The sequence below is a fragment of the Phasianus colchicus genome, chromosome 12 (assembly GCF_987193195.1).
Source record: "Phasianus colchicus chromosome 12, bPhaCol1.hap1.1, whole genome shotgun sequence".
NCBI classification, from domain to species: Eukaryota; Metazoa; Chordata; class Aves; order Galliformes; family Phasianidae; genus Phasianus; species Phasianus colchicus.
Window position 1 is genome coordinate 11450602 of NC_143447.1, and position 24428 is coordinate 11475029.

The 24428-nt window shown below is 42.0% G+C and overlaps 2 protein-coding genes across 7 annotated transcripts in view; one reads left to right on the forward strand and one right to left on the reverse strand.

Annotated features, from left to right (window-relative positions):
• FSD2 (fibronectin type III and SPRY domain containing 2) overlaps positions 1-13491 on the reverse strand; it is a 36209-nt gene extending 22718 nt beyond the window's left edge. For 4 of the 6 annotated variants that reach the window (XR_016470393.1, XR_016470394.1, XM_090148948.1 and 1 more), the window contains exons 1-9: positions 11436-12159; positions 7732-8510; positions 7556-7651; positions 6358-6591; positions 4910-4932; positions 3789-3910; positions 2559-2714; positions 1462-1596; positions 536-689 (exon numbers count right to left, since the gene is read on the reverse strand). Coding sequence is in view for 4 of the 6 variants with exons in the window: in XM_090148948.1 (XP_090005074.1) it covers positions 536-689; positions 1462-1596; positions 2559-2714; positions 3789-3910; positions 4910-4932; positions 6358-6591; positions 7556-7651; positions 7732-8510; positions 11436-11529 (1793 nt within the window). In the remaining 2 variants the exon portion in view is untranslated. Of the gene's footprint in view, positions 1-535; positions 690-1461; positions 1597-2558; positions 2715-3788; positions 3911-4909; positions 4933-6357; positions 6592-7555; positions 7652-7731; positions 8511-10148; positions 12160-13395 lie in introns of those variants that run through there. The other 2 variants (XM_090148947.1, XM_090148946.1) reach the window with 2 other exon arrangements.
• WHAMM (WASP homolog associated with actin, golgi membranes and microtubules) lies at positions 12939-24085 on the forward strand. Its single transcript, XM_031587675.2, has 10 exons — positions 12939-13554; positions 14990-15163; positions 16487-16637; positions 17044-17213; positions 18058-18223; positions 18973-19160; positions 20584-20670; positions 20755-20850; positions 21180-21642; positions 23778-24085. Exons 1-10 carry the CDS (start codon positions 13018-13020, stop codon positions 24062-24064), a joined length of 2319 nt encoding a protein of 772 aa, XP_031443535.2. The 5' UTR covers positions 12939-13017; the 3' UTR covers positions 24065-24085.
• The last annotated feature ends 343 nt before the right edge of the window (positions 24086-24428 follow it).

Below are 24428 nucleotides of genomic sequence, written 5' to 3' on the forward strand. Positions count from 1 at the left end.
ATGAAAGTGAAAAAATGCCACAGGATGTTCATGGATAGCGTGCAAACACGAAAGAGAAATTATTTTAAATAATCTGTTATGAAATATTCACATAATTATCACTTAAAACTGCATCAAATTATTTAAATTTAATTTAAATTTTCCTTAAAATCTGATGGATGAACTGCCAAATCCAGCTTGATTTTCAGGGAGGGAGATGGTATCTAATTGTCATTGTAACATTGTGCCTGATTTTACTGTTACTGATAATGTCGAGGCTGGTTCCTAATCACATCTGAGTTTTTCTACTCCCTACCCCAAGCAAATCCAACCTTATGCTACTAAAATGCTTATCATGAAATTCATTTCTTCAGCCCAATATTGTCCTCTGTTCCCCAGAAGTTGTTCTGCACAGCCTTAGACTTGTACTTTTCTAAATAAATTGCCTTTGGCTTTTGACCAAAGGGCCATGAATCCTTTCTTAGTGCTACCTGAAGCCACACGACTCGAAAGTTTCATCACTACAGGTTGTGGACTTAGTAGAACAGTGACTCACTCAGTAATAACGTCACCATTTTCTTTATCTGTCAGCTTGGACAATTCGACCGTGTAGGAATCAACAGGATTAACGTCTCTAGATTCCCAGCACACGAGTGCTGCATTTTCACAGCTTCGTATCTTTTTACTCTTAATGATAGGTGGTGAAGGAGCTAAAAAAAAGGGGGAGAAAAGAGCAATTTAAGCAATTGCTTCTAGATATTTGTAAATAGAGCAGTATATAGTCAAAGAAATCTACCTCCCCAGAGGACAATAAACAGCAGGCATGGTGGTTAATAGTACTATTCAGAAACTTCATTTGGACTGTAAAGTTTCCAAAATAATTAGAGAATGAACAATGACAGAGACGGATTATATATCCTTTTTATCACTGTTTTGACCTTAGCTATAAAAGTGCATTCCTTCTCTGCTCTGAGATGAATGAATGCTGGAATTAATGCTTAAAAGTCTCACTTTGACTCCTCAATTTGATGTCAGAATTTCACAAAAGAGGACTGGAATCTTTCTTTTTTTACCAGTACAAGAGTTACTGAAGACAAGCATATTAAACAAAATGTGCTTGACTAAACTGCAGTTACAAAGGACAGTATAGCAAGTGACCTCACAAAATACTTACAGAGCAATAAAAGGATGGCTGGCATCTGTCTGGAAGAATTGTGAGATTTGAGCTCTATTCTCAGGTCTACTATAAGTTTATACTTAAGCACAGAGTATTTATATATACTTATTTCTGTTCCTTACATTCTAAAAAAAGGGCAATTGACCTGATAGGCTCTCCAAATAAAAGTAAGAAACTCGCCTGTATTTAGAAAACTTGTACCAGAGGAAATGAAGCACCCAGAAAGCATTACTGGCATAAAATCTAAAGGCTACTGTGAATTACACTATGAAGACCATACAGTCACATGAACAAAATATGCTTACCTGTTACATAAACAGCTCTTTCACTTGGTGGACTGATGCCTGAAGCATTTAAAGCACTGACCCAAAACTCATATTGTGTATTCGGCAACAGATTAGAAATGGTGCAGTATGTTTCTTTGACTTTTAGCATATTCTCTGAAATGGAAACAGCAAAGCATTACAGTGCCTTTGCACAGTTATAAACCTTCCTCCAAAGCCTCCTAAAATAATGCAGTTGTGGCTTATTTTGTGTTCTGAGTTCAAGAGCCTCCTATTCTCCCTACCCTTTGATTAGGCTGCTTCACCATGCCTTCCTCTTAGAAAGCAGAAATCAGATAATGCTCTCAGTCACCCACTTGTCATTGATTTTTTTTTTTTTTTTGAAAAAAATTCCTGTACATTCCCACACTGGGGATGCCACCTGGTCAGCTCCTTCCAGCTGAACCAATTTCAATACTCATTTGGCATTCTTTGCTTTATGAAATTTGAGCAGGTTCTGCTTCTCTTTTTGAACTGTTTGGCACTCTATGGAGTTCTCTAGCTGGAGAAGTTCTTGGTATTTTCAGTAAAAGGTTCTGAATAATAATAATTATTATTAGCAAATGCAGTTTTATCATAAATCCAGGAGATTTTTGGACAGTCTGATGGTTCTTTTTTGGGTGTGTGGGTGATGAGGAGTTAAAACCTATTATTAGCATTGAGATAAACTGTAAAATGACTGTGGGGGTTTAAGCAGGCATGCCGATAATATGATGATTTGCTTTCTAAAAATACAGTGCTTTGCTGTTGATGTGGTGCATGTGTGTTTAAATGCAGTTCCTGCCCCCCAGTGCTATTGTTGAGGCCTGGCACTATCCTCTGCCCCCTTCCCGCTCCTGTTATCCCAGCTGCTGTCTTTGCTTCTGTGATGGGTCCTGCTGCAGCTGGCAGCATGGCAGACCTGGCAGCAGAAGAGTGACAAAGCCAGAAGTTAGAGCTATGGTGGCACATATGTTGGTAGCAGAGAAAGTAGCTATAGAAGGTGCACTAGTTGCCACAGCAAAATCAAAGAGCACTTTGGAACCAGTTGTTTTGTCAGCAGGGACTGAGCTGTCCCCTTATTTCTCAGTTTCCTTTACCTGCTTGTTCATCACTGTGCCTCTCATTGCTCACTGGTTTATAGCAGAGCTGGTAGCACTCCACAGTGTCATCTGAGAAGAGACCCCAGCAAACTCTCAGTGAGGTGCCAGTTGCTGCATTGGGAGCCTGGGGATTGATCACAGGGGCACAAGGAGCTGCAGAGTGGAAAAATGGGTCATTTTTTGAAAGTATAAGAAGCATGCTCTGTTATTCACTGGCAAACACTTCTCCTCCCACAGAAGACTAAACACAGAGTCTGGGCTGTGACTAAAGTCATATTCTTCTCACATTAAAAAAAGTTAGGAGCTGATCTGTTAAATATTTGGAGATGACCATCAGGCCTCTGGTGTATGAACTTAAGTCTTGCTTAAAATCAAAACAACAAAATAACATAAACCTCAGCCCACTCCTCTATAAACTTCCTCTCCCCCGCCTCTGAGAGCTGCTTTTCTCCAGTCAACTAATGTAGCCCTGCAGGAGTGGCATTCCAACAGGCATTGCACCACTGTGGACTAGTCCTGCTGAGGATCCTGTGCAAGAAAGATGAAGGAAAGATCCAACACAGGGTCAGCAGCACAAACAAACTGGTAGCAAATGCTACTTTATTTTAAAAAGAAAACAACAACAAAACATCAAAGCATACGCACAGAAAAAATGTATTATCTGACTATTACTATATGTAATGTGCCAGAAATGGTTTACTCTCTCACGTTTTCTTTCTTTCTTTTTTTTTTAAATCATTAGGAATTTGTTTGGTTTTTGCTCTGGTTGCTGTGGATGACAGGAAAAATATTTGCCAAGTAGCAGAGGAACAAGCCACAGTCATATGAAAGCTGGGCAGGTTGTTTAATACAGCCTGTGCCCCCCTCTTTTTTCAAGCAATTACAAGGAAAGACAATTTATCACCAAACTCAGCACGTCTGATCCTTGAACAGAAGGGGCAATTCTTTGTGAGTCTTCTAGGAAATCACCCAGCAATGAGCAAGGAAGACTAAACTTGAAAGTTCTGGTAATTATATACTGAAATCAAATGGAAAAAAAAAAAATCAATAATAGCTTACTGAATCTCTGAACATACAGGCAAACAAAAAATATCTAGAGGGTAAGCTAGAGAGAAGCTAACTCTGCCTTTGCAGTTTTCCTTTAAAAGAAGTAATGGGTTTCTGTTTAATGCATACACTTAATTAAATGTAAATGGGTCTAAAATAATGATTAGATAGGAAGAATACCTGGAACAGTATTAATGGAGTTCATTAGTTGTTCAACTTCTGAGAAATCTATGGCACGCTCTTCAAAGTCTGGATGTGTTGAAAGCTTTAAATTCACTTCTTTCTTTAAGAATTCTTCCAATCTATAATAAGAAGAAAAAACGTTTAATTGGAAGTGTCACAGTATTGGAGATATCATTCTATGTTAATCTATTGTCAAGAGGAAAATAGTGAACTCTAAAATAACAGCTATTTTCTTAGGACAGTGTTTCCATAATTGCACAAAACTCAGCCTTCCCATGCTCTTTGCTTGGATATGCGTGGTCATTCATCAGATCATTGCTCCAAAATGCCAAATCCAAGTAGCTGGATGCAGATGGGACTGAAAGACCACATTTTGTCTGCTCCACTCATGCAGTGAGGTGGCTGTGGCACACTCCTACTGAGGTGAGTGAGATTTCCCCAAGCAGCCCTCGGTGGGAAGCAAGCCATTAGCTCCACGATTTTCATCCTGTTATTTAGAATTCATGACTCTCTTACTAATTCCGGACTTTACAGTTGTAGACAGTAATTCTGAAACAGAGGAGTATCTTTTCTGTGTGTTTTCATCATGGATGACAGTCAATTTATTTATTTATTTATTTATTTATTGCAAATGATTTAGCATGCCTTAAGATTTCTTCTAGCTGCTGTAACAGCTTTCATGATCTGTCTTGAGCACCCACAGCTTGACTTCCTACCCCGCTTTATTAATGCATAAATAAGCTTGTTGCTAATCTAGTTAGAGACAACAGTTTTAGGCAGATTTGTTCCAGATTTGTTTCTTTCAGGATCTTTAGAAATCCTATTTCTCAGTCACTGAAATCTATGCCTTATGACTAAGCTGAAAACAGTGATTTATTCATGTTCTAACTCTCCTTTGAGGTTTTTTTTGAAATTAGCTCAAAACGAGTTTTGAATGTTGAACTTCTTAGAGCAACTTCTCTTGCTGCATTTTGAGCAAGAAATACAAAGGTTTCAATGGCTCTACTAGCTCAGGTGAAATGTGTGAGCCTGAATGGAGTCTAGAACATGCAATTTGTCTCCAAAAATAGATCCATTTAGCAGGAAGAAATATGACACAAAATCCCAGACTGTGATACCTGTCAACCATGGTTACTGCTTCCTGTAAAAAAAAAAAGAGAGTTTGCGTTAAAGACAGAAAAGATACATTTTTTGCATAAGGCCAAAGCAGACTATATTGTGCTGTTGACCCGTGCCGTATGAATTTGTTCCAAATGCAGCCTTTAGAGTAAACTAGTGGGCTCTCATTCAGCCTTAGAGTCCTTGTTTAACAAGCCCTAAGCCTTGTTTAACAGCCCATTCAAGTGGATCCTAGGTCAATTTATGATAGCATGCAACATCAAGCACTTACCAGCATCTACCCACTTAGACTCTAGATTCTTTCCTTCCTCAAGTGTCCAAAGTCCCAACAGATCCTTTACAAACAGAAGCCAATGATGTTGGCAAAAATAACTGTGAAAGGATATGCAGTGGAGGGAATCTGAGAGTTACTACCATAATTTCATTACCCAGGAGCCATACTGTGAACAGTCCGTGAGACCCAGGGCCAGCACTGGTGTGCAGCTGGTGGGTCAGAGAGTGGCCATTTCTCTTGAAGGCAGACATTTGGTCCCTGGAGAGACCTAAGCTGCTGAGAGCTCAAGAGCAAGAGTTATTTATTGAGACTAGCCTCAGACCCACCCCTAAAAGATTGGAATAAGGTTCTTATGGCCAATGTAAAACTATGAGATAAGGAGAAAATAAGGTTATTGTCAGAGATGCAAAGGGAAAAGTCAGCTCATGAAAAGAGCTCAACTGGTTGGACTGACACAGCAAAGTTGTTCTATTTAAACAGATGGGAGCTGTTGGAGAAGTATTTTGTTTGCTGTCCAGTTCAGAAGTTAGTGTAGTTGTGCTATAGAAATGCTCCCACTCAGCTGAGTCACAGGTCAGCTCAGTTTAGAGCAATCACTAATCAGCAGTGAAAATTCTTATATTTTTTTCCAATTATTTTTCTACTTGCTAAGAAAAATAATTCTCAACACTTTCTCAACAGTGGGATTCATCCGTCACTTTGCAGGAGCCCATAATTATTTGTTTAGTTTGGAGCCTCCTGTTCAGCTGAACTGTTCAACAAAATGAGCAGAAAAAGAAACATCTTCCAAAGTGCATGCATCAGCCTGTCTCCTGTGATCCTGGTGTACAGCAAGGAAGCTGAGCCTGAACAAGGCAATGAACACCAGTAAGCATTTCTAGAGTTTCCTGAGGTAAGCTTTCTAGAGAGGTATCTTCTCTCTAAACCCTACCAAGATTCATAAATCAGTGAGCAACCAAGTGACAAACATCTGCCCCTGCAGCTGTATTTTGGATCCATTGTGTTGCCCCACTAAGTCATTGCCACCATGCCAAACACCTGGAGCAGCAACAGCACATGGACCTGGCACCCCAAATTCTCTCTAGCAAATAAGTTGCTTGGGGACTTCCCAGCTGAAAACTACCAAGCAGCAAAAAGCATTTAGAAGAGGTCTTGCCAGTCAAAGATCTTTACCTTTATAAAAGTGACTTTGTCATTTTCCTGGTAAAGCTTGTGGGTTGTATCCATCAGCTCCTTGCAGGTGTCAAGATGTTCCCCACAACTGACCAGCTGCTCATACAGTGCTTCCAGCTTCTGCCTCTTCTCTTCTCCCAGTGCTTCCAACTGTTCTTCATATTTCTGAGCAAGTACTTGCACTGCATCATTGTAATGAACCTCGAAGTTCTGCTCCTGCCTCCCAAAATTCTCCTGCAAGGCATTTGGGGTTTTGTTGTTTTATGTCAGACCTGAACCATAACTCAGCAAAAGAAAAGTCTTTCTTGGGCCTGCCTTAAAATCTCCTTGCCAGGAATGCAATGCCAGTAAACAGAAGATGTTATTTGACTAATTTGCATTTTTACTAATCATTCATCCCTGCTGAGGCAAAAGAGAGTGTCAGAGTTGGTTCCAGACATCAAGAGCATCAGAACTGTCTCCAAACTAAACCAAGGAAGCTCTGCTTGGGAAATATCCTAGCCATAATCTCCCAAGTATTTCTGCCTACACAGCCAAGCATATCCTTTCACTAGAGAAACCATGGCAACCCAGTTGGATCCCTGGATTTGCTCTGGGGGAGCTGAGCATTTAATGCTGGTATCCTCTCTCACTGCTGGAGAAAGCATTAGGAAGGAAGATTTAAGGAGCCAACAAGGCTCCATTGCCAGCAGCTGCCCACTGCTCAGGCACCGATGTTCTTCAGTGCCACATGCAGCAGAGAAAACACAGTAGGTGCTTTGAGTTACCAATTCCATCTAACTTGAAGCCAGCTGGGTCCCCTCCCCCAGGGCCAAGTTGACATCAGCACTGCAGGAGCACAAACACTGAAGTGCTGCATCCTGATGCAACTGGTCCAAAGGCTTCTGTAAATGGGGTGTAAGCACAAATGGTACACTGCGGATAGGTTTGTTAGATCACAGTCCTTGGCCACTTAAAATCAAGTTAAGTTGAATGGGCATGCAAATTATTTCTGAATGCAAATGGTGTAATGTGTTTTTACTAGCCCATCTAAAAAAAGAAATGATTGGGATGAATTTTCTTGAGTACCTCAGTCCAGGCAAACCCCAAGATAACTCTGTGCTCAGTTGCTGTAATTACTTGTGCCATTAACAACATGTTGTGACTCTGTCAAAACAATCCCAGTACCAAAGTGTTAACTCAAGGAGAAATGCCTTACCTCTACAGTAATGAAGATCTCTTCCAAGTGACTGGCAAAGTTCTCCACCTGAGCAATCTGCTCTTCCAATTTGCACATGTTTTTATGAATCTCCTCCTACCAGAAAAACCCAGCATGAATCTCAGTATGTCCAAACACTCTTTAGAGGCACCACAGTGCACTTATTCTGTTCTTACCTTTTCACTTTCCACTGCAGTGGATAATTGAGCCACTTCATGATCCTTGTGCTCACCAAACAGTTTGTCAAAAGCTCGAATTGGTGTCTTGCAAGTACAGCAAAAAACATCTGCCATTTCTTCCTCCTCACTGACAACCTGGCTGCTCCGCTCATCCGACACGCCACTGCTGCTAAGCCCCTCTCTGGACCATGTGTGGCTATCAGCTTCATCCTCTGCTCTGGCTTTGCTCTGATCATCATCTTGAGAAACCTCATCAGGAAGTTCCTGGTGCTTTGTGCTTTGACTTTGATCTTTCACCGGAGAGCTGCTTTTTGATCCATTATATGCAGAGTCATGCAATCCTGACTTTTGTGTGTGAGCAGGTAGCCATTTGCTGTCCGCTGTCTCCAGATGTCCTCCAAGAAGCTCAAGCTCTTTTTCTCTGTCCTCATCAAGCCCATACATCTTGGCCAGCTCTGCAACCTCCTTTTCCAAGTCATACCCAGCTTCCTGTGAGCTCCGACGTTTTTCACTACTCAGTGCAGATTCTCTTCTGGTATTTCTCAGAAATCTGTTTCCTTGACCAGATGGCTCTTCAGGAAAGATATCAAATCTCTCATCTGATCCATAAAGATCCATGTGATAAAATATCAAGCCTTCAGTTTCACTAGAATTAGGGACTGGTGGAGAAGCTGAGTGACTAGGAAATTGGTCACTATTTTCATACTCTCTTGCACGGACAGATCTGGATGACATTGGTATCCTCTGTGAGGCTTTTGAAATGATGAGTCTCAGTCCTGTAAAAGAAAAAAAAAAAAAAAGCTATATGCTTAGATATCAAGCATGATATGTCTTAAAAATGTAGAAAGGAATAAGTTTGGCTGAGGACAGCTCTGGGCCTAGAGGTAGTCATGGGAAAGGCTAAAGCTTCATTTCCTAATGGGATGCTTGGCTTTTCTCACCTCAGTGCAAAGTACAGCAGAGAGCTGTCTTTAGTGTGTATCTTGTATTTTCTGAGTGACTCATCTATGACCTGAATCCAAACTGTGGAGTAGTCCCATCTTCAGCTTTACACTGGGATGTGTTTCAAGTGCATTTAGTGGTGTTCTGTGCAATTGGAGATGGACTGATCTGAGGTCTGTCTACCCTTTAGCTGCTGTCAAGCACTGTTTCTGAACTGTCATTCAGGCAGTTCAGGATGCCCTCTCTTGTTGCATCTCTCACTGATGCCCCATAAAATGTTAGCTAATGACCTGAAAACTCCTGTTCTAGATTTTTCAGGTTGTCTTTCTTGAAACTGAAACTTGATGTTTCTTTTTGCTTTGTTCTCACTTCAGTTCTCCTGTCATTTCCATAGAACAGGGATAAATACTGCCCTTTGGGGATTCTCAGGTGTTGTGAAAATATATTTTTTAACATAAAGGAAGTTTGCAGAAAAAGATCCATGATGATCTCCATGATAAATCATACAGTGTCCACGAAGCAAGGCAGACCCTAGAACTGAGAAAAGCCTGATGTGACCTGGAGCTTGCATACTTCATCCATTCTGTGCAATGTGGGAGGTGTGAAAACAACATATGGATGTGAAATGCAAAGCTGTATGATAAAGCAGATGCACGTGGGACAACATTAAAGGTACTAAAAGCAACCTTAATGCTGACTCCCCAGGCCCACTCCTTCTCACCATCCTGCTATTAATAACAACAAATGAAATAATACTGGTACAGGGAGACCACCAGGTGCTCTGTCAGACCTGCAACACCTCCTCAGCCCTCCACCACTCAGCAAAATCATGGCTGCAAAACTACTCAGCTCTGTTTTTCTAGCAATTGACTACTACAATCAGCAGAGTTCATGGAGATATTTCAGCCAAATATTAATGAATCTTAGTTACATCTAGTCTAATTCAGTGAAACAGACAAAACCTTGGAAACCAATTTTTCACAAAAACAAACAAACAAAAAACCCTAAAAGCTGAAAGTTCAGTCACTCATCAGGATTTCAGGAGCTTTGTTTTCAAACTACTTTTTACAGTCTTCATAGTTACAAGTACTTGTTATAACCTCAAATTTGTTTCATCAATATTTTACTAATATTCCTGAGGATTACTTGGCTGTCAATGTCAAAAAATTCAGTGACTTATTAGAAAGCTACTTATTGAACAGGTGAAAAAAGCTAAGAAATTTCCCATTCACCAGTTGGATATCAATGACTGAAAACAGTCCAGCCCCCTAGGTATCTAAGAAAGTATACACAGAAGTTCACTGTTCTCTTCTGGCACTGCAGAAGAGAATGTAGATTCTAGAGCGAGCAGTTTCTTACTACAGACAAAAAACACGGAAGTTATACAGAAATACTATTATTTATGCTAGAGCTAATAAAATAAATCATGCAAATTCTAACATATAGAACAGAGAAAAGGTTTTGAAACATACCAGCAAATGTTGTCTGGCTCCCACAAAGACTTTTTTCCCCATAATTGTAACAATAAGGTTTGCTTTGCAAGCTGCAACTAACTAAAAAAGTGAACAAGTATTTTTCCTACCAAAATAAAATTAAATTATATAAATTAAAATGAGCATAATTAAGCTTGTCTGGATCCCTGCTGCCTAAATAAGATTTTCAGATGATATGTTTGCTCAGTTTACAGACGCAGATACAATTACAGTGAAGAATGTTTAAGTCCGTGACCATCAATAATGAAAAAAATACAGGAAAGAATGTTACTACCTAAAAACTTGCCTTCTATCTTAAGACGTCATAAATTCTTCTGATAGCTCAGATGACATCAAACTTCACGTTTATTTCCCAAAGTAAAAATTAATTCACACAAAAGCAATTCCCTGCCACTTTCCTATGACTGCAGTTGGAAGACTTATTGCAGTAACTCTAGACTGCCTCTTTCCTCAGATAGGGACATGCCAGCAATGAGCAATGGCACAAATATAGATGTGCTCCAGCTGTCCTTGAGCAGCACACTACTTGAGTGTCACCAGGATGAATGCCATCCACCGAGAAAAGGCTCTGATGGTTCTGTGTGATTCCTGGATCCAGAGTACTTGGAACATTTATACAGACACCCCTCTAAAGCCAGAGCACACACTCAGTTTCTGAGCTGATATTAACAAACCCAGCAGAGTGCAGTCATTGACTCTAGACATGATTTCCAAGGCTGTAGTTCTAGGCACATTATCTTGTGTTGCATGCACAAAATGTGCGTTCTTCACAAACAAATTCAAATGGATATACAGATGCATACAGTGGAACAGTTAAACTGAAATGTCTGTGTTATTCTTTGCAAAAGTTTTATGGCAAAATCTGTGTATCAAATTACTAGAAATGTTGCTAGTGATCTGAGTCTAGATTGGATTCTAGAAAAGATATCTAGGAAAACCTAAAAACCACCAGAATTTAGGGAAAAAAAAATGCATGACATGCACTTCTACTTATACACCGTCCCCCTGTGTGCATATGCTGGGCCTTTGGAAAGCTATTTATAGTGAAGCAAGTGGCTAATGGCCAAGCCAGGGGAGGGTTTTCACAGAAACATAACCCTTCAGTCTGTGCTCAGCAGTGGATCACCTGATAAAAAATAGGCATATGTTACTGCTGAAGATTGTGTTTACTGTGATTACTTGAGCTCTATGTACCCACTCAGACCCACAGAACTTTGTTGTCCAGAATACATGACGTTCTGCTTGTAAACTTGCTAGTGAGCTAACCTTGCTGACAGGAGATGTTGAAGTGTGTTTGAGGACATCGCAGCGTACACTTCTTGAGCTCAAACAACAGTGTGATGGGAAATGTCTGTTGCATCTTAACAGAACTCTGCTTTTTCCTCCATTCCAATTACACTTGGTGTCATTTCCTCACATTTTTAGCAGTACAACTGTTGGCTGTTTCAGTAAGGAATTACAAGTTAATTACCCATGTAGTCATAATCTCATCACTACTGATAGTGTCTCTATCATCTGCAAGATCAGAGCAGAAATGTTTTCACATAAATGATGCACCTTTGCAGGAATGTTAACATTTATGCTGTCAGACAGATTTTATTAATTTTTCAGATGGGAGCTTATTTATGCTTCTTTGTTGTTAACCTACAATATCTCACAGGCTTTCATCTATTGAAAAATTAGTAGTGTCAGCTTTACTTCCAAAGACCAGAATACAATGTTTTGTTTACCGTAAATTAAATTCAGCCTTGATCACAGGCCAGGATGAGAGATACATGCTATACAGAAAGCTGTGTCACTTCCCACTCTATTGTGAGGCCTGCAGGTCCTTTCATAGGGGCTAATTGGAGAAGGCCAATGTATGCATTCAGGTTGGATATTAGGAAAAATTTCTTCTCAGGAGAAGCGAAGCATTGGCACAGGCTGCCCAGGGAGGGGGTGTAGTCACTGTCCCTGGAGGTGTTCAAGAACAGGGCAGCTGTGGCACTGAGGGGTGTGATGGGGAAGGGTTTATGGTTGGACTGGGTGCTCTTTTCCAACCTTAGCTATTGTAAGCCACCCTCCTCCTGAAGTCATTGAACTGCTGAGAAAGGATGGGATATTCAGAGGTCAGGTACTAGATGCCTAAAGAGCAATACTGCTCATTTCACACTCCTCTTTTGGGGGCCCTGTTTTGTGACTGAATTTAGACACAACTCCAAAGCTGCCATGCTGCACAGAAGAAGGGAGCCTCTGGGCACCTCCATTTTGCATGGCAGGAAGGGAGCATGGAGCTTTGTGATGAAAAAGGGAACAACTCAGGAGGGGCAGGGAACGATGGCTGGAAGAGAGCTGCTGGCACACAGCTGCCTCCTCAGATCTGCGGCAGGAGCAGCTACAGTGAGGCCCACAGCAGCGTGGGGAGATGGCGGTGTGGGAAGATGGCAGCCCTGAGGTGCACACCATGATTCTGTTCTGAGGGAGGGCAGCAGGGCCACCTCGTACTCAGCTGAGAGCGTGGTGTGCTCCGCCCGCTGCTTTTTACAAAAAATAGTTTTTTTTTTTCTCTTTTGTTTTGCTTTCATTTTCCCTTTTTTTTTTTCCTTCCTATTTTCTCCCCCGCTCCGGCCTCCACACACGCCTCGCGCACAGCCCCTCCTTCCCGCCTTTCCCAGCGAAGCGTTTATTTCCGTACCACAGCGCGAGGACCAGCTCGCCCCGCCCCTCTCCGCGCCGACCCCGCCCCCGACCGGCTCCAGCCAATGGGATCGCGCGTTCCGCCGCTCAGGCCCCGCCCCTCCGCCAGCTGCGTGCCGCTCCCTTAAGGCGGCCGAGGTTCGCTTCGCCCCGCTCGGCGGCCGCCGCCATCATGGAGCCGCAGCCGGACAGCCTGGAGGGGTGGGTGGCCGTGCGCGACACCGCCTTCGCCGAGCCCCAGCCGCCGCCGCGCCTCCGCTTCCTGGTGGGCTGGAACGAGGCGGAGGGCGCCTTCGCCGTCACCTGCCACTGCCGGGCCGAGGCGGCGGAGCGGGCCCCGCAGAGCTGGGCCGGCCTCTTCTCGGCTCCGGCCCTGCGCGGCGTCCACCGGCAGCTGGCGGCCGTCTGCCCGCGCCTGGAGCCCGCATTGCCCGCGCTGCCGCCCGCGCCGCCCGGCGCTTCGGGCGGGCTCTGGGCCGTGCTGTTCCCCGGCGGCGCGGCGCCGGACGAGGCCGAGGTGGCGGAGCTGTGCCGGCAGCTGGAGCGTTACCTGGGCTGGGCGCTGGAGCTGTGCGGCGGCCGCGTGCTGCTGGACGTCCTCTTCGCCGCCGACCGCCGCCGCGACGACGAGTACTTCGAGAGCCTGCACGAGTTCCGCGGGAAGGCCCTGCGCGGCCACCTGGCCCGGGCCAAGGAGGGCCTGCGGCGGGTACGGGCCCTCGGGCGGGGCTGGGACCGCGCCGTGCTGCTGCCGGCCGGCCGGGGGTCCGCACCGTGGCAGCCCGGGCTGAGCGCCTGCTGCTGAGCGGCGGAACGCCGTTACTGCTTCAGAAAGATGCTGTGTAGAAAGGCAGCTATAGTTTATGGTGTATTCTCGTAGGATGTTACTATGTGTGATTGTGTAAAAGCAAGGACTTTATCCAGACGAGCCCAAACAGACAAGAAACCCAATCAAAAGCAAAAATCCCACTGCCTGCAAAGAGCAAATTTTGATAAGTGGTTTTCTCATGAGAAAGTAAACAAGGGGGGCAGGGGGGAAGTCTTTTACACTGCTCCAGGTGGACCTAGGACTGATTGAGGGGCTTCAGATCTCAAGGGATTGTCAGAAACGCTGCAGTTCTGTCCTGCTGTTCTTCTGCCACAGAGCTTCCCTGGGGAGATTCCTCTGCAGCTGGGACCTTTGCTCCTGCTGTTGGACTCAGCTGGCATGGGGAAGGGTGATGATTTAATTCCAGTGCTTTTCAGTTGCGACACAACCAAGCCAGCATTTCTAGATGCTTTTTTTCACTTTGTTCCTTTCCTCAAGGAGCCACAGACCGAGCAGTGTCTTTCCAGGGAGATCTGTGGTTCTCAGTGGCCTTAGCTGCCTTGCTGTGTCTTGCTGTGTAGGGTGTTCCATGGTCTCTGGTAGCTGTTGTCAAAGAAAAATCTTGGAAGTTTTGATTTTAACCAGTAAGCAAAAGCAGTTGAGGGAAGCTTCCAGCCTTGTGTTTTGTCAGAGGAGCAACTAAAGACATCAAAGGGGGACTGATGTGTCAGAAAGAGTAGCTCACTGCATGAGTTACATGTTATAAAATCTTCTGTCACTAGGACTGTGATCTGAGTAAACTATTAGAAATTGTGCAAATGACAGTGGGATTTAACTGTGGGCTGTATCAGGGGTAGAGTTCTTATTTTTAAGTCTCGGTCTCTTTTTTCTAAGCTTGAAGTTAGAAATTTAGGGTCCAGACACTCATTTCTTATTAGTGGCTATATAGTAATTGTGGAAGAGATGCAAGAGTTTAAGAATACCTTCCTTGCCCTTTCAGTATGCAGAATTTCCTTTTACCACTTGTGTTTATAAAAAGCAGTGACCAAGTCACCTGCACACAGCTGCTGGGGTTTCTGCTGTAGGAGGCCCTGAGCATGACTGGGCCTGGGCAAGAGTCCTAGCAGTCTCCTAATGCAGTACAGAGCAATCAGTGCCCATCAGCATGGTGTCGATAGTATTTTGTGCTGGGGTGGCTGCTGGCTGCCTGGAGTGCTGGGAAGCTGTGCCTATTTCACCTGGAGATAAATAGCAGGTGCCTTCCACCAAGGCCCATCAGCAGCCAACACACACAGATGTAAAGCAGCCAAGCCTGATTTACCTTTTATTCCACTAGGTTCTTCAGCAGCATAAAAATGCTGACACAATGGTGGCTTTGATGAAGGTTTATGAGGAAGAAGACGAAGCTTATCAGGATTTGGTTACCATGGCAACACAGTTCTACCAGTACTTGCTGCAGCCCTTCCGAGACATGCGGGAACTGGCGACACTGTGCAAACTGGAAATCCTGGTAGGTTCTGTCTTATGAAGTTTACAGGTTACATAGTGAGAGTGAGGTATCACTTCGTACTCCCTAGTTTTGCCTTCACCTGCTTTTCTTTTTTTCTCCTGTGAAGCCATCAAATATGACTGAGAAGTGTAGGATTGGAGCAGAACTGCTCTCATAGGATCTTAGTCTGTGGTATTGGTTTGAATGGAACTGCTGCTCTACTCCACCAGTGTCCCCCTTCCTTCCATTTTGAGGGCTTAATAGGAAGACATCCCCAAGCTCTGCCTGTCTGCTTTATTTTCCACTGAGCTGCGTTTGCAGAGACATAAGCAGCTTTCATTATGCCACCATAATGATCAGTGGGATCAGTTTGTGATAGTGAGAATGCCATTCTGCCCAATGGTGATGCACCACATCAGCTCATCTCTGGAAGTAAAACAAAAGGTAGAGAAGACCTGACCAAGAAAACAAACATATATTGGTGCCACTCCTTTTAGGAGTACAAGCTCAAATTTGTCATTTTTTCATTTTCTTTTGTGTGTATCTTAAGCTGGAAGCACACAGTGAAAGTTATGATGTCCCTGGGAAAGTGGGCTGTCTACTACTTGATTTTTCAAATTAGAGTGAGCTGTTAGTGTTCCAGAAAGGAGCTGAACCATACTAAGTTTAGGTTAAGGAAGGCTTTTTAGGAACTCAGAGTCTGAACTCTGAAGGTAAAATATGCAGTATGCTGTACTAAAAAATTAAAATGAAAATCTGGGAGGATGAAGCACAAAGTTTGCTACTATATAATTCAGAGGGATGTGCAAGATCATTTGAAATCTGGATGCTTTTCAAAGAGAAAAATTGAATACTAGTCCTGTACATATATATATTCTCTGTGGACTTGAAAAAATTCTCTTATTTTTCTTTTCTATATCTCTGTTTCTATGTGAAAGAACTGCCGAGCTGGAGAATCTGACAGGGTGATCTGTTGTTAACATGTGAGGGAAATATAGAAGTGAACATAGCACATAGAAGAGTGTATTTGTGTCACTTTTAGTAACAATTACAAACACCACAGTTGGTCGTTATTTTTAAGACCTTATTTCTTAAAATACTTTTTAAAGCTAAACTGATCCAAAGTGAATGTTTCAAGGTCATGATTAAGGTACAGTGTTTCTGAGTTAGCTCAGAATGAGGAATGATCATGCACAGGTGTGAGGAGTGGTTCACTTTGTGGCAGCAGAGAAGGCCATGCTTGCCAAGTGCTGTGCCTTGCTAGGAATGTCTGTCATTATAGCACAGTGCAACATGCACCACTGTTGTAACCATCTGATAACTGAGAATTTTGTCTCTTTGCAGAAATCTTTACAGTATGATAACCTGGGACCTAAAAGAGTAGCAGCTTTGCAAAAAGATGCTGAAGAATGGACTAAGCGAGCTGAGAGTGCTGTGTGCTCCATTCAGGATATAACTGTGAAGTACTTCAAGGAAACTGTGAAGGCTCTGTCAGGTAATCAGAATGGTTTACACAAAAGTCTTTCTGAATACTTGATTTAGGAAATTGAGAGCTCTTTTTAGTACCTTTGCTGCTCTCTCTTCAAACTCCAAGGTTAGGGCGAGTGTCCAGCTCAATTAACATTTTATTCACCTAAGATTTACATGTGTTAACCAATTTGATTTACAGCTTGCATTTTGCTTGCACCCAAATATCAGATCACTGTGTAACTGCTAAGACATGTCAATAAAGTATTTTACTTACGTACAAAACTGTAAATTCAATCTTCTTTAATTTTAAAAGAGCTTCAGTCATTGTTTGATAGTATCAGTATTTTTACTACTGCAGCTGTAGTATAAATGCACTCAGATTATTGGTTTTCTCCATTTCTTATCTCTTATTGCAATATTTTAATCTGCAGCAATGCACAAGCAGATGGAACAAGACCAGGAAAGATTTGGTAAAGCCACCTGGGCTTCAGCTTTGCCACGACTAGAAAACCTGAAATGTATGTTAGCTAAAGAGACCCTTCAGCATCTGAGGGCAAGAGAATTATGCCTGAAACAGAAGAGAGCTGCTATTCAGAAAAATGTAAGACTCTGCAAAGCCTCCTTTGCTGTCAGTATTTTGTGAAAGGCTGATCAAAACCTACCAACGGGGTCATGGGGAGACTTTTAATCTCTTTGCTTATGAAAATATTGAGAGACCTCTTTCAGCAAAGCACCTACGTTCAATGCTATGTATTTTACAGGGATGCAGAGCTGACCTAGATGTTTTTAAACACTGAAACTGATGACATAACCTGGTGTTTCTTTCCATTTGGGGAAGATAAATCAATTTTTAATTTAACAAACACAAGGCTTGAACTCAATGGTTTTTCAGTGTGGTTTTAAGTTATGAGACAATGCTGGTTTCCAGTTCTTAAAGTTGCTCCTGCACACATGGAGACACTTAGGAAAGGTTAAGATAAATTCCCACACAAGTATCAAGTGTCATGTTAGCGTTTTTGTTATTAACCTTTAAAATTGTTGATTTTAGAAAGATAAGGAGCAGATATTATGTTCAGTGAACACTGCAAAATCAGAATATTTACTTAATGTTCTGACCTATTCTGCTTCATGCTGTTTTACTGCTGCTAGGTGTAGCTGACTTTTATTTTCCAAGAGCAGTGGTGTTATTTGTGCAGATCACAATGAAGTCTTTCCTGGTAGACTTAAGATCTTTAGACTAATGAGGCTGCTGCCTCCTTGGAGTTCTGCTCCAACCCGTTTCTCATATTCTGTTATTTCTATACCAAAGCACTTTAGCAGCTTCCAGACAGGCCAGCTTCTGCAAGTATCAACTTCATAGACTGAAGTATGCATGTATGCGTGCTTGTTTCCCGTGTGTGTATTTTGTTATCAATGCTTTTTATTTTCTGCTTGGGGCTGTACAGATGGAGAACCTCAATGAACAAGAAGAGAATGTAACTGTAGCAGAGGAGCTAGAAATATATTACTATGAAACCCAATTGGAATTATATAATGTACAGCTTGACGTATTGAAACATGAAGAAATGCTGCTTATTGTACAGTTGGACACTTTGAGGAGACAGATTAAAGGTAAGAATAAAGAAATAATTAAGCATATATGTAAAACACAAGAGTGGTGACCTGCTCTTTGTTTTTAAAGTAATAATAACAGTAATAAAATAGCAAATACTTACTGCTCACATAGCTACAGGATATATGTATAGGAACTATGATATTGTGACCTACTGAAATATGTCCTGAAATTAATCACAAGTTTGTTATAATTTAACATGTAGAAATTGCAAAATACATCCTGTAATGACGTAAAAGTAATTATATCTAGACGCTTCTTGAGTGTTGCTTATATTCCTGTTTAAAGGTTTGTTCATAATATGAGATACCAAGTAAGGTATCTTTATTTTTATTTGTCCTTGATGAGTTCTCTGTTACCATGTATCCTGTGAAGTAAACATTGCTCCTGCTTGTTGCTTAATTAAGAGCTGGTAAATGATAAAGTGACTCGTTCAGAACAGCCGTCAGTTTTCCAGGAATACTGCAGTTGGTGAAGGTAGGAGTTAAAGCACAAAGAGACATTTGAGAGAGGAAGCTGAATAACAGCAAATGTTAACAGCATAAATCTGATCCTGCAAAACACCCCTGTGAGTAGCATGGCATGTTTGCGTAAAGCTTGAAAGGTCCAAGCTTAGCTCTGGAGCTTTACACTTTGTAATAACTAACTCACTGCCCTCAGTGGCTTTTAAAATGTCATTAGTTCTTTAAATGTTTAAATAACTGTGGCAATTTTTTGGTTTTTAAAAAAATACCAAATGCCTTTTTAGAGAAACAGGATGAAGTTGTTTACTATGATACATGTGAAAATCCTGAGGAGCTGAAGGTCATTGAACAGACAATGGAACACCATTATGCTAACTTGTCAGAAATGACGGTGCTGAGGCAGAAGACTAAGCAGTTGGAGACAAAGCGTGGGACTGTCTGTGCGAGGAGAGCCTACCTCAGGAACAAAAAAGTAAATGCAGTCCTGGAGATGTGCAGTTTCTATAGCCGATGTCATGAGTGTTGACTCACGAGGGATGAACAGGGAACAAATAGGAAACGTTTGGGTGGAGCATAGAAAATGTGTGATTCTGTGCCTCAAAACAGGAAGATGGGCACTGTGGTTTTAAGCCAACTTCTATGCTCTGCTGTGTGATACAAGAGCCTCTCAAGTGTATTGAGAGCACAGACTTACATGGGAGATGTTTTTCTGTCAGCTAAACTTCATACAGAGCCCTGCTGTGGCCAGCTGGAGTTTTGCCCAGGCAGTCTTCTACAAAGCAGCTGCAGCACAGGAGAAAACCTTGCCTGCTATGAAGGGAGCTGCAGTGACAGAGCAACCCACACAGTGATACCTTTGGAGGGAGTGGAAATTTAACTACTGCAGTTCTCTCTCAGTTGTGTGCAAGGGCCAGTTTCTGCCTTTATTTTATCATCTGAAGCAGAACAGTAGGAAGACACGAGTGAGATCACAGTTGACTCTCATGAACAATGCCAGTGAGCTGGGCTTATTTTACACCTGCACAGTTTCACTAAAGCAGAGAGCAGAGCTCAAGCTCAAGTCTGTTTGGCCTTCTATCTAGGCTGGACAGAGTGGGAATGACACTGAGGATGTTATGTGAGTGATCATTGTCTCTTGCTTGCAACTGTTTCCTCTGCAGACATATTCTTTGCTTCTATTTTCATTCACTTAATTGCTGTCTACTGGTTACATAACACTAAAGCCAAATGCCAGATGATTTGCTTGCACAGTCATATGGATTTATTCCCTCCCTATAGATTGACAAATAGTGACTCCTGGAGAAAACACTGAAGCCTGCAGCTTCAGCTTTGTTACTAACAAAAGGTACTCCTGGTAGGCGTTCATTGTGCTTCACCTACATTTGGTTCCCTGGCCTTTGCACATAGGATCTATGGCAAATAAAATAGAGGGAAAGTAGCCTTGTATTTTTTTTTTTCAGTGTCCTTCTAACTTCTTTCTTGCCTTCCTTCCCATGTTATAGCACCCCTTGCCACAAGGTGAAGCTTGGGTAAAATTTCTTCAGAGCTTGTTGCTGCCTTTTTCTTGTTTTCTCCTTTTTTTTTTTTTTTAAACATAAACATAAGACAGAAGCAACTTTCAGATCTGGTTATACTCCCTCTGTAGCATGAATAACTATCATTAGTTAGGATAAAAAACAAATCTAATTGGCTTTAGCCATGAAGGAGTCCCATAGATCTCACCTTCACAGTGTCTCACATTTATCACTTGTTGAGCTTAGCCATCATTCACAGCACAGCCATGCACTTGGTACTGGTCGTTGTTAGGTAACTTGTGCACGGGGAGTTAATGGCACACATGGCACACAGGGAATGTGAACTAACCAAGGATTGTATGAATTTTGCTGTTCTGCCAGGATCAGTGTGAAGCAAGCCATCGGCAGAGACTCCAGCAAGCAGAAGAGTGGAAAAAACGTTTCCAACAGCATCACAGCATACAAATAGTGAGTACTGAACAGCAGCCTTGAAGAATTGGGCAGCTGCTTGTTTTCACACACAAATGCTCTCTCACTTGTGTTTTAATGCAGAAAAGAGACAAACAAAAAGAGGAAGAGAAAAAGAAAAAAGCTTGGATAAGCCAGGAACGTCAGAAAACACTGGAGAGACTGAAGACATTCAGGGAGGTAAGTAGTGTGAGTTACAGTTGTCCTATATGATATGAAAGCATAACATCAGATATCTTGAGCATTGTCCAAATATGAGACTACCATTTGGATAGCCTGAAATAGGATTGTGTGTAATTGAGTAAAGAGAATGCAGCCAGCTAAGGAAATAGTTTCCAGAGGAAATGGCTTTGAAAGAAAGACCTTTATATTCCTTTAAATATGTTTGGTGTTGAATTTTCATCGTGAGTGGTACAGGTTTGTGCTTTTCTGCTTTTTAGTCTCTTTGGGGATGTTGGTTTGGCTAGTCCTGTGGAGATATGACCCTCTGCTTATGATTTGTTTTTCAGAAGTGTCCAGCTCACGTTGTGCTGAAAACATCTCATCCAGAGCCTCTCAGTCTCAGATTGCCACGAAACATCACTCGGAAGGCTGCGGTAGCGTGCCCTCCTCCTCCATCAAGAGCAACGCCAGCACCAGAGCAGCCAAAGAGCTTGCTGCTAGTAGAAGCACAAGTATCAGAAGCTTCACACGAGAATACCACAGCAGATATCCCTGTCCAAAGTTTTATTACTGCTGATGATTTGAAGCAGAAAAAGCACAGCGAGGAGTTGGTCTCTCCATCCTTACCTCTTCCACCACCTCTACCTCCTCCACCTGCTCCACCACTACCTCCTCCCTTACCTTTGCATTTAAAGACAAAACCAACAGTAGAGGACAAGCCACTTCCCCTTAGCTCTCATGACCCTTTAGAAAGCCCTGCAGTGCACAAACAGGATGACTCATCCAGGAGGTCTATAAATAATTGCATAGGTAAGTAGGCTCACATTGACTGATGTTTTTCTTTCTTCCTTTCTGGTATTCTTCAGTTCTCCCTCTGGTTCTAGACAGTAATAGCATGCAGTCTTTCTCAAGAGAAAGAAATTCTTAGGAATTTCTTTTAAGAGATCAGCGTGCAGTAACACCATAACTCAGGATTCTAAATGAATAACCATGGTTGATTGATCCAGTTTGATATGCTCCACAGGATCCTGACTTCCAGAGTGTATGACTTGGTGTTCTTGGGGAAATGCTATCTAGTTGAACATTCAGGTTGATATTTTAAAGCAACCCTTATTACCAGAGTGACTTTTTCCACAATTTTACAACAGTTGAACAGAATGATTCATTTTGATGAGGATAAATCCCTGTCCGGTCAAAAGACCACTGTGGGTAGATATGTGGTTGTACTAAGGCTACACTTCAGTGTTCATGATCTGTGTACTACAGACCTAGCAGCTGGGCTGCTTGCATTTCTAAGGTGGGCACAGCCTGTGTCCACTTACAATTTGTTTGGTTTCTAAATAAAGGATTCTTGAGAGAATTCATGCAGAATTCAATCGGGATTTGAAAGGCAGATGGATAGCTTTGGCATATTTGCATTTCTAGGGCAAAAATTCTGCTCTATTACCCCCTCTGCTTTGTTAGCAAGATCATGCAGGTGTAATTTTGAAGGCTGAATTCTGCAATTGAAGCAGTTGTTTGACTGAGAAAAGAGCTCAGCAGCCTCTCAAGGCTGCACTGGTTACATTCTGCTAACAGACTTAGTTTTGTCTCTAAAGCAAGAATTTGGACTGTGTTGGGCAGATTGAACTAAGTTGGAAGGCAGCAATTTTTTTTATTGCCATTTGTCACAGTAGAGCTCATGCTAAACTGAGGCAGGTTTTTATTTGAAAATCATTCCTTTTCAGACTGTTCACAGTACACTTAAGCAGCCTTTGTATCCTCTCAGTTAAGATGCAGACCACAGGCAGAAACTCTGAGTAAAGTTAAGCATTTTAAGTTCTTCCAAGGTGTGAGGAAGTATGAGCAGTTGGAAGGCTGAATACAGGTGAGCATGACAAAGTACTGTGTATCCAGTGGATTAGTGTGCTGACTTCAGACTAAGAGGACAGTGGAATTACTCTGCCACAGATAATCATAAAAGGCTTTGATTAGTAGCATGAGTTGTACACCAGAGTATTCAGATTGCTGCTGGAACAGCCTTGCTAGTAGCTTGCTTACTAGGAAGCATTGCAAGACAACTTTGTGGATCTCTGCTTGATCCTCTTCTAGCATCTCTTGTCAGTCTCTGAAGAACCACAGGATTCAGCAGGATGTTGCATTTTCAGTGCTCAATCAGCTAACCTGTGCACTGTGCGTGGCAAAAATGCTTGCTGTTGTGAGGTACATGTGGTCCAGACCTGTGGCTGTAGGACTAGACTGCTGTCCCCATCTGACAGTCTAAGAATCCAGCAAGAGGACTACAACAGAAATTGCAGTATGTAGCAATAGAGCCAGCAGGAGCTTTCTCACTGGTATGTTCTTTATGGTCTGAAGTCCATAAACATAGCCTGAGATTTAAATCATGTTGTAAAATGGGAATTATTTTCTTTAAGTCTACACAGAAAAGAGCTGTCTGCTTGCCTGCTTGAGCTGTGATCTGGCTCCCACTGACTTCAGTGGTGTAGTTTCAAACCCTTCTTCTCAAATCTTTTTATTTTTCTCTTGGCTGAGCAAAAATGCAATTGGCAGTCTCAGCAGGCATCTGAGCAAGCTAGGAGTGGTAGATTGTTTCTAATATGGAATACAAGAGATTTCTTGGTTCAGTAATTTTTTTTTTTTTTGAAAGGCCATAAAGTTATAATGAAAAAGAAGCATTCTCCTTTGTGTATAACTTCTTTGTTAGTGTTCAACCTTGTATAATGTTGAAGAGGCGTTGGTTTCTCAATTAAAGATACAAAGGTTTAACTCTTCAGTGCCAGAGTATGGCACTGAGAAGCTATTACAAATCTGTACCAGAAGGGACTATTCTTTCTTCTGTCTCTAGCAGAGATGAAAGGAGGAATCCTGAACACATGGGTAGGATTCTGTACTTGTAACCATGCTTGTCTTCCTACTTCTGTTAATGATAGACTTATCTGTTGCAGGTACAATGGATGAGGTGTTGGCTTCTCTAAAACGTGGTGAAGTTCATCTTCGCAAAGTGGAACAGCCAAATCCATATGCCTCTGTGAAAGACAACATTCTCTCTGCCATAAGGCAAGGAGTTAAACTAAGAAAAGTGAATAGAGATACTGAGAAAGATGTCAGTAAAGACTCTACTAATGAGCTAGAAAGAAGCATTAAAGCAGTCATCCAGAGAATTAAGAAAGTGTCTGCTGATTCTGAAGAAGAGGAAAATAATGATCAGAATAATGGAGAATGGGACAGCTAACCAATTTAGACTAACAGACTACTGACTGTAACAGTATTGGTCTTGTTTTTGCACGTCATAGAAGAGTGCCTTTCAAAATGAAAGAACAGTGAGATTATGCATGTGTTCTTAAAGTGCACAAATGTTTGTAGAGTTAAAGGGTCCTGTTGATTTTCTACAGGAACTGCAGATTGTTTTTGCATGTAATGTCATACTCCAACATAAACTTGCATTAACAGATATTTCTGGCTGGTAGCTTTCAACACATCTGAAGATAGCTAAAATAGTGGATATACTGGATTGAAACATACATTATATTTAGGTTGTTACTCCACAGCAACACTATTACAAAAACTTTCTGGGAGTGAAAAATGAAATGAAAATG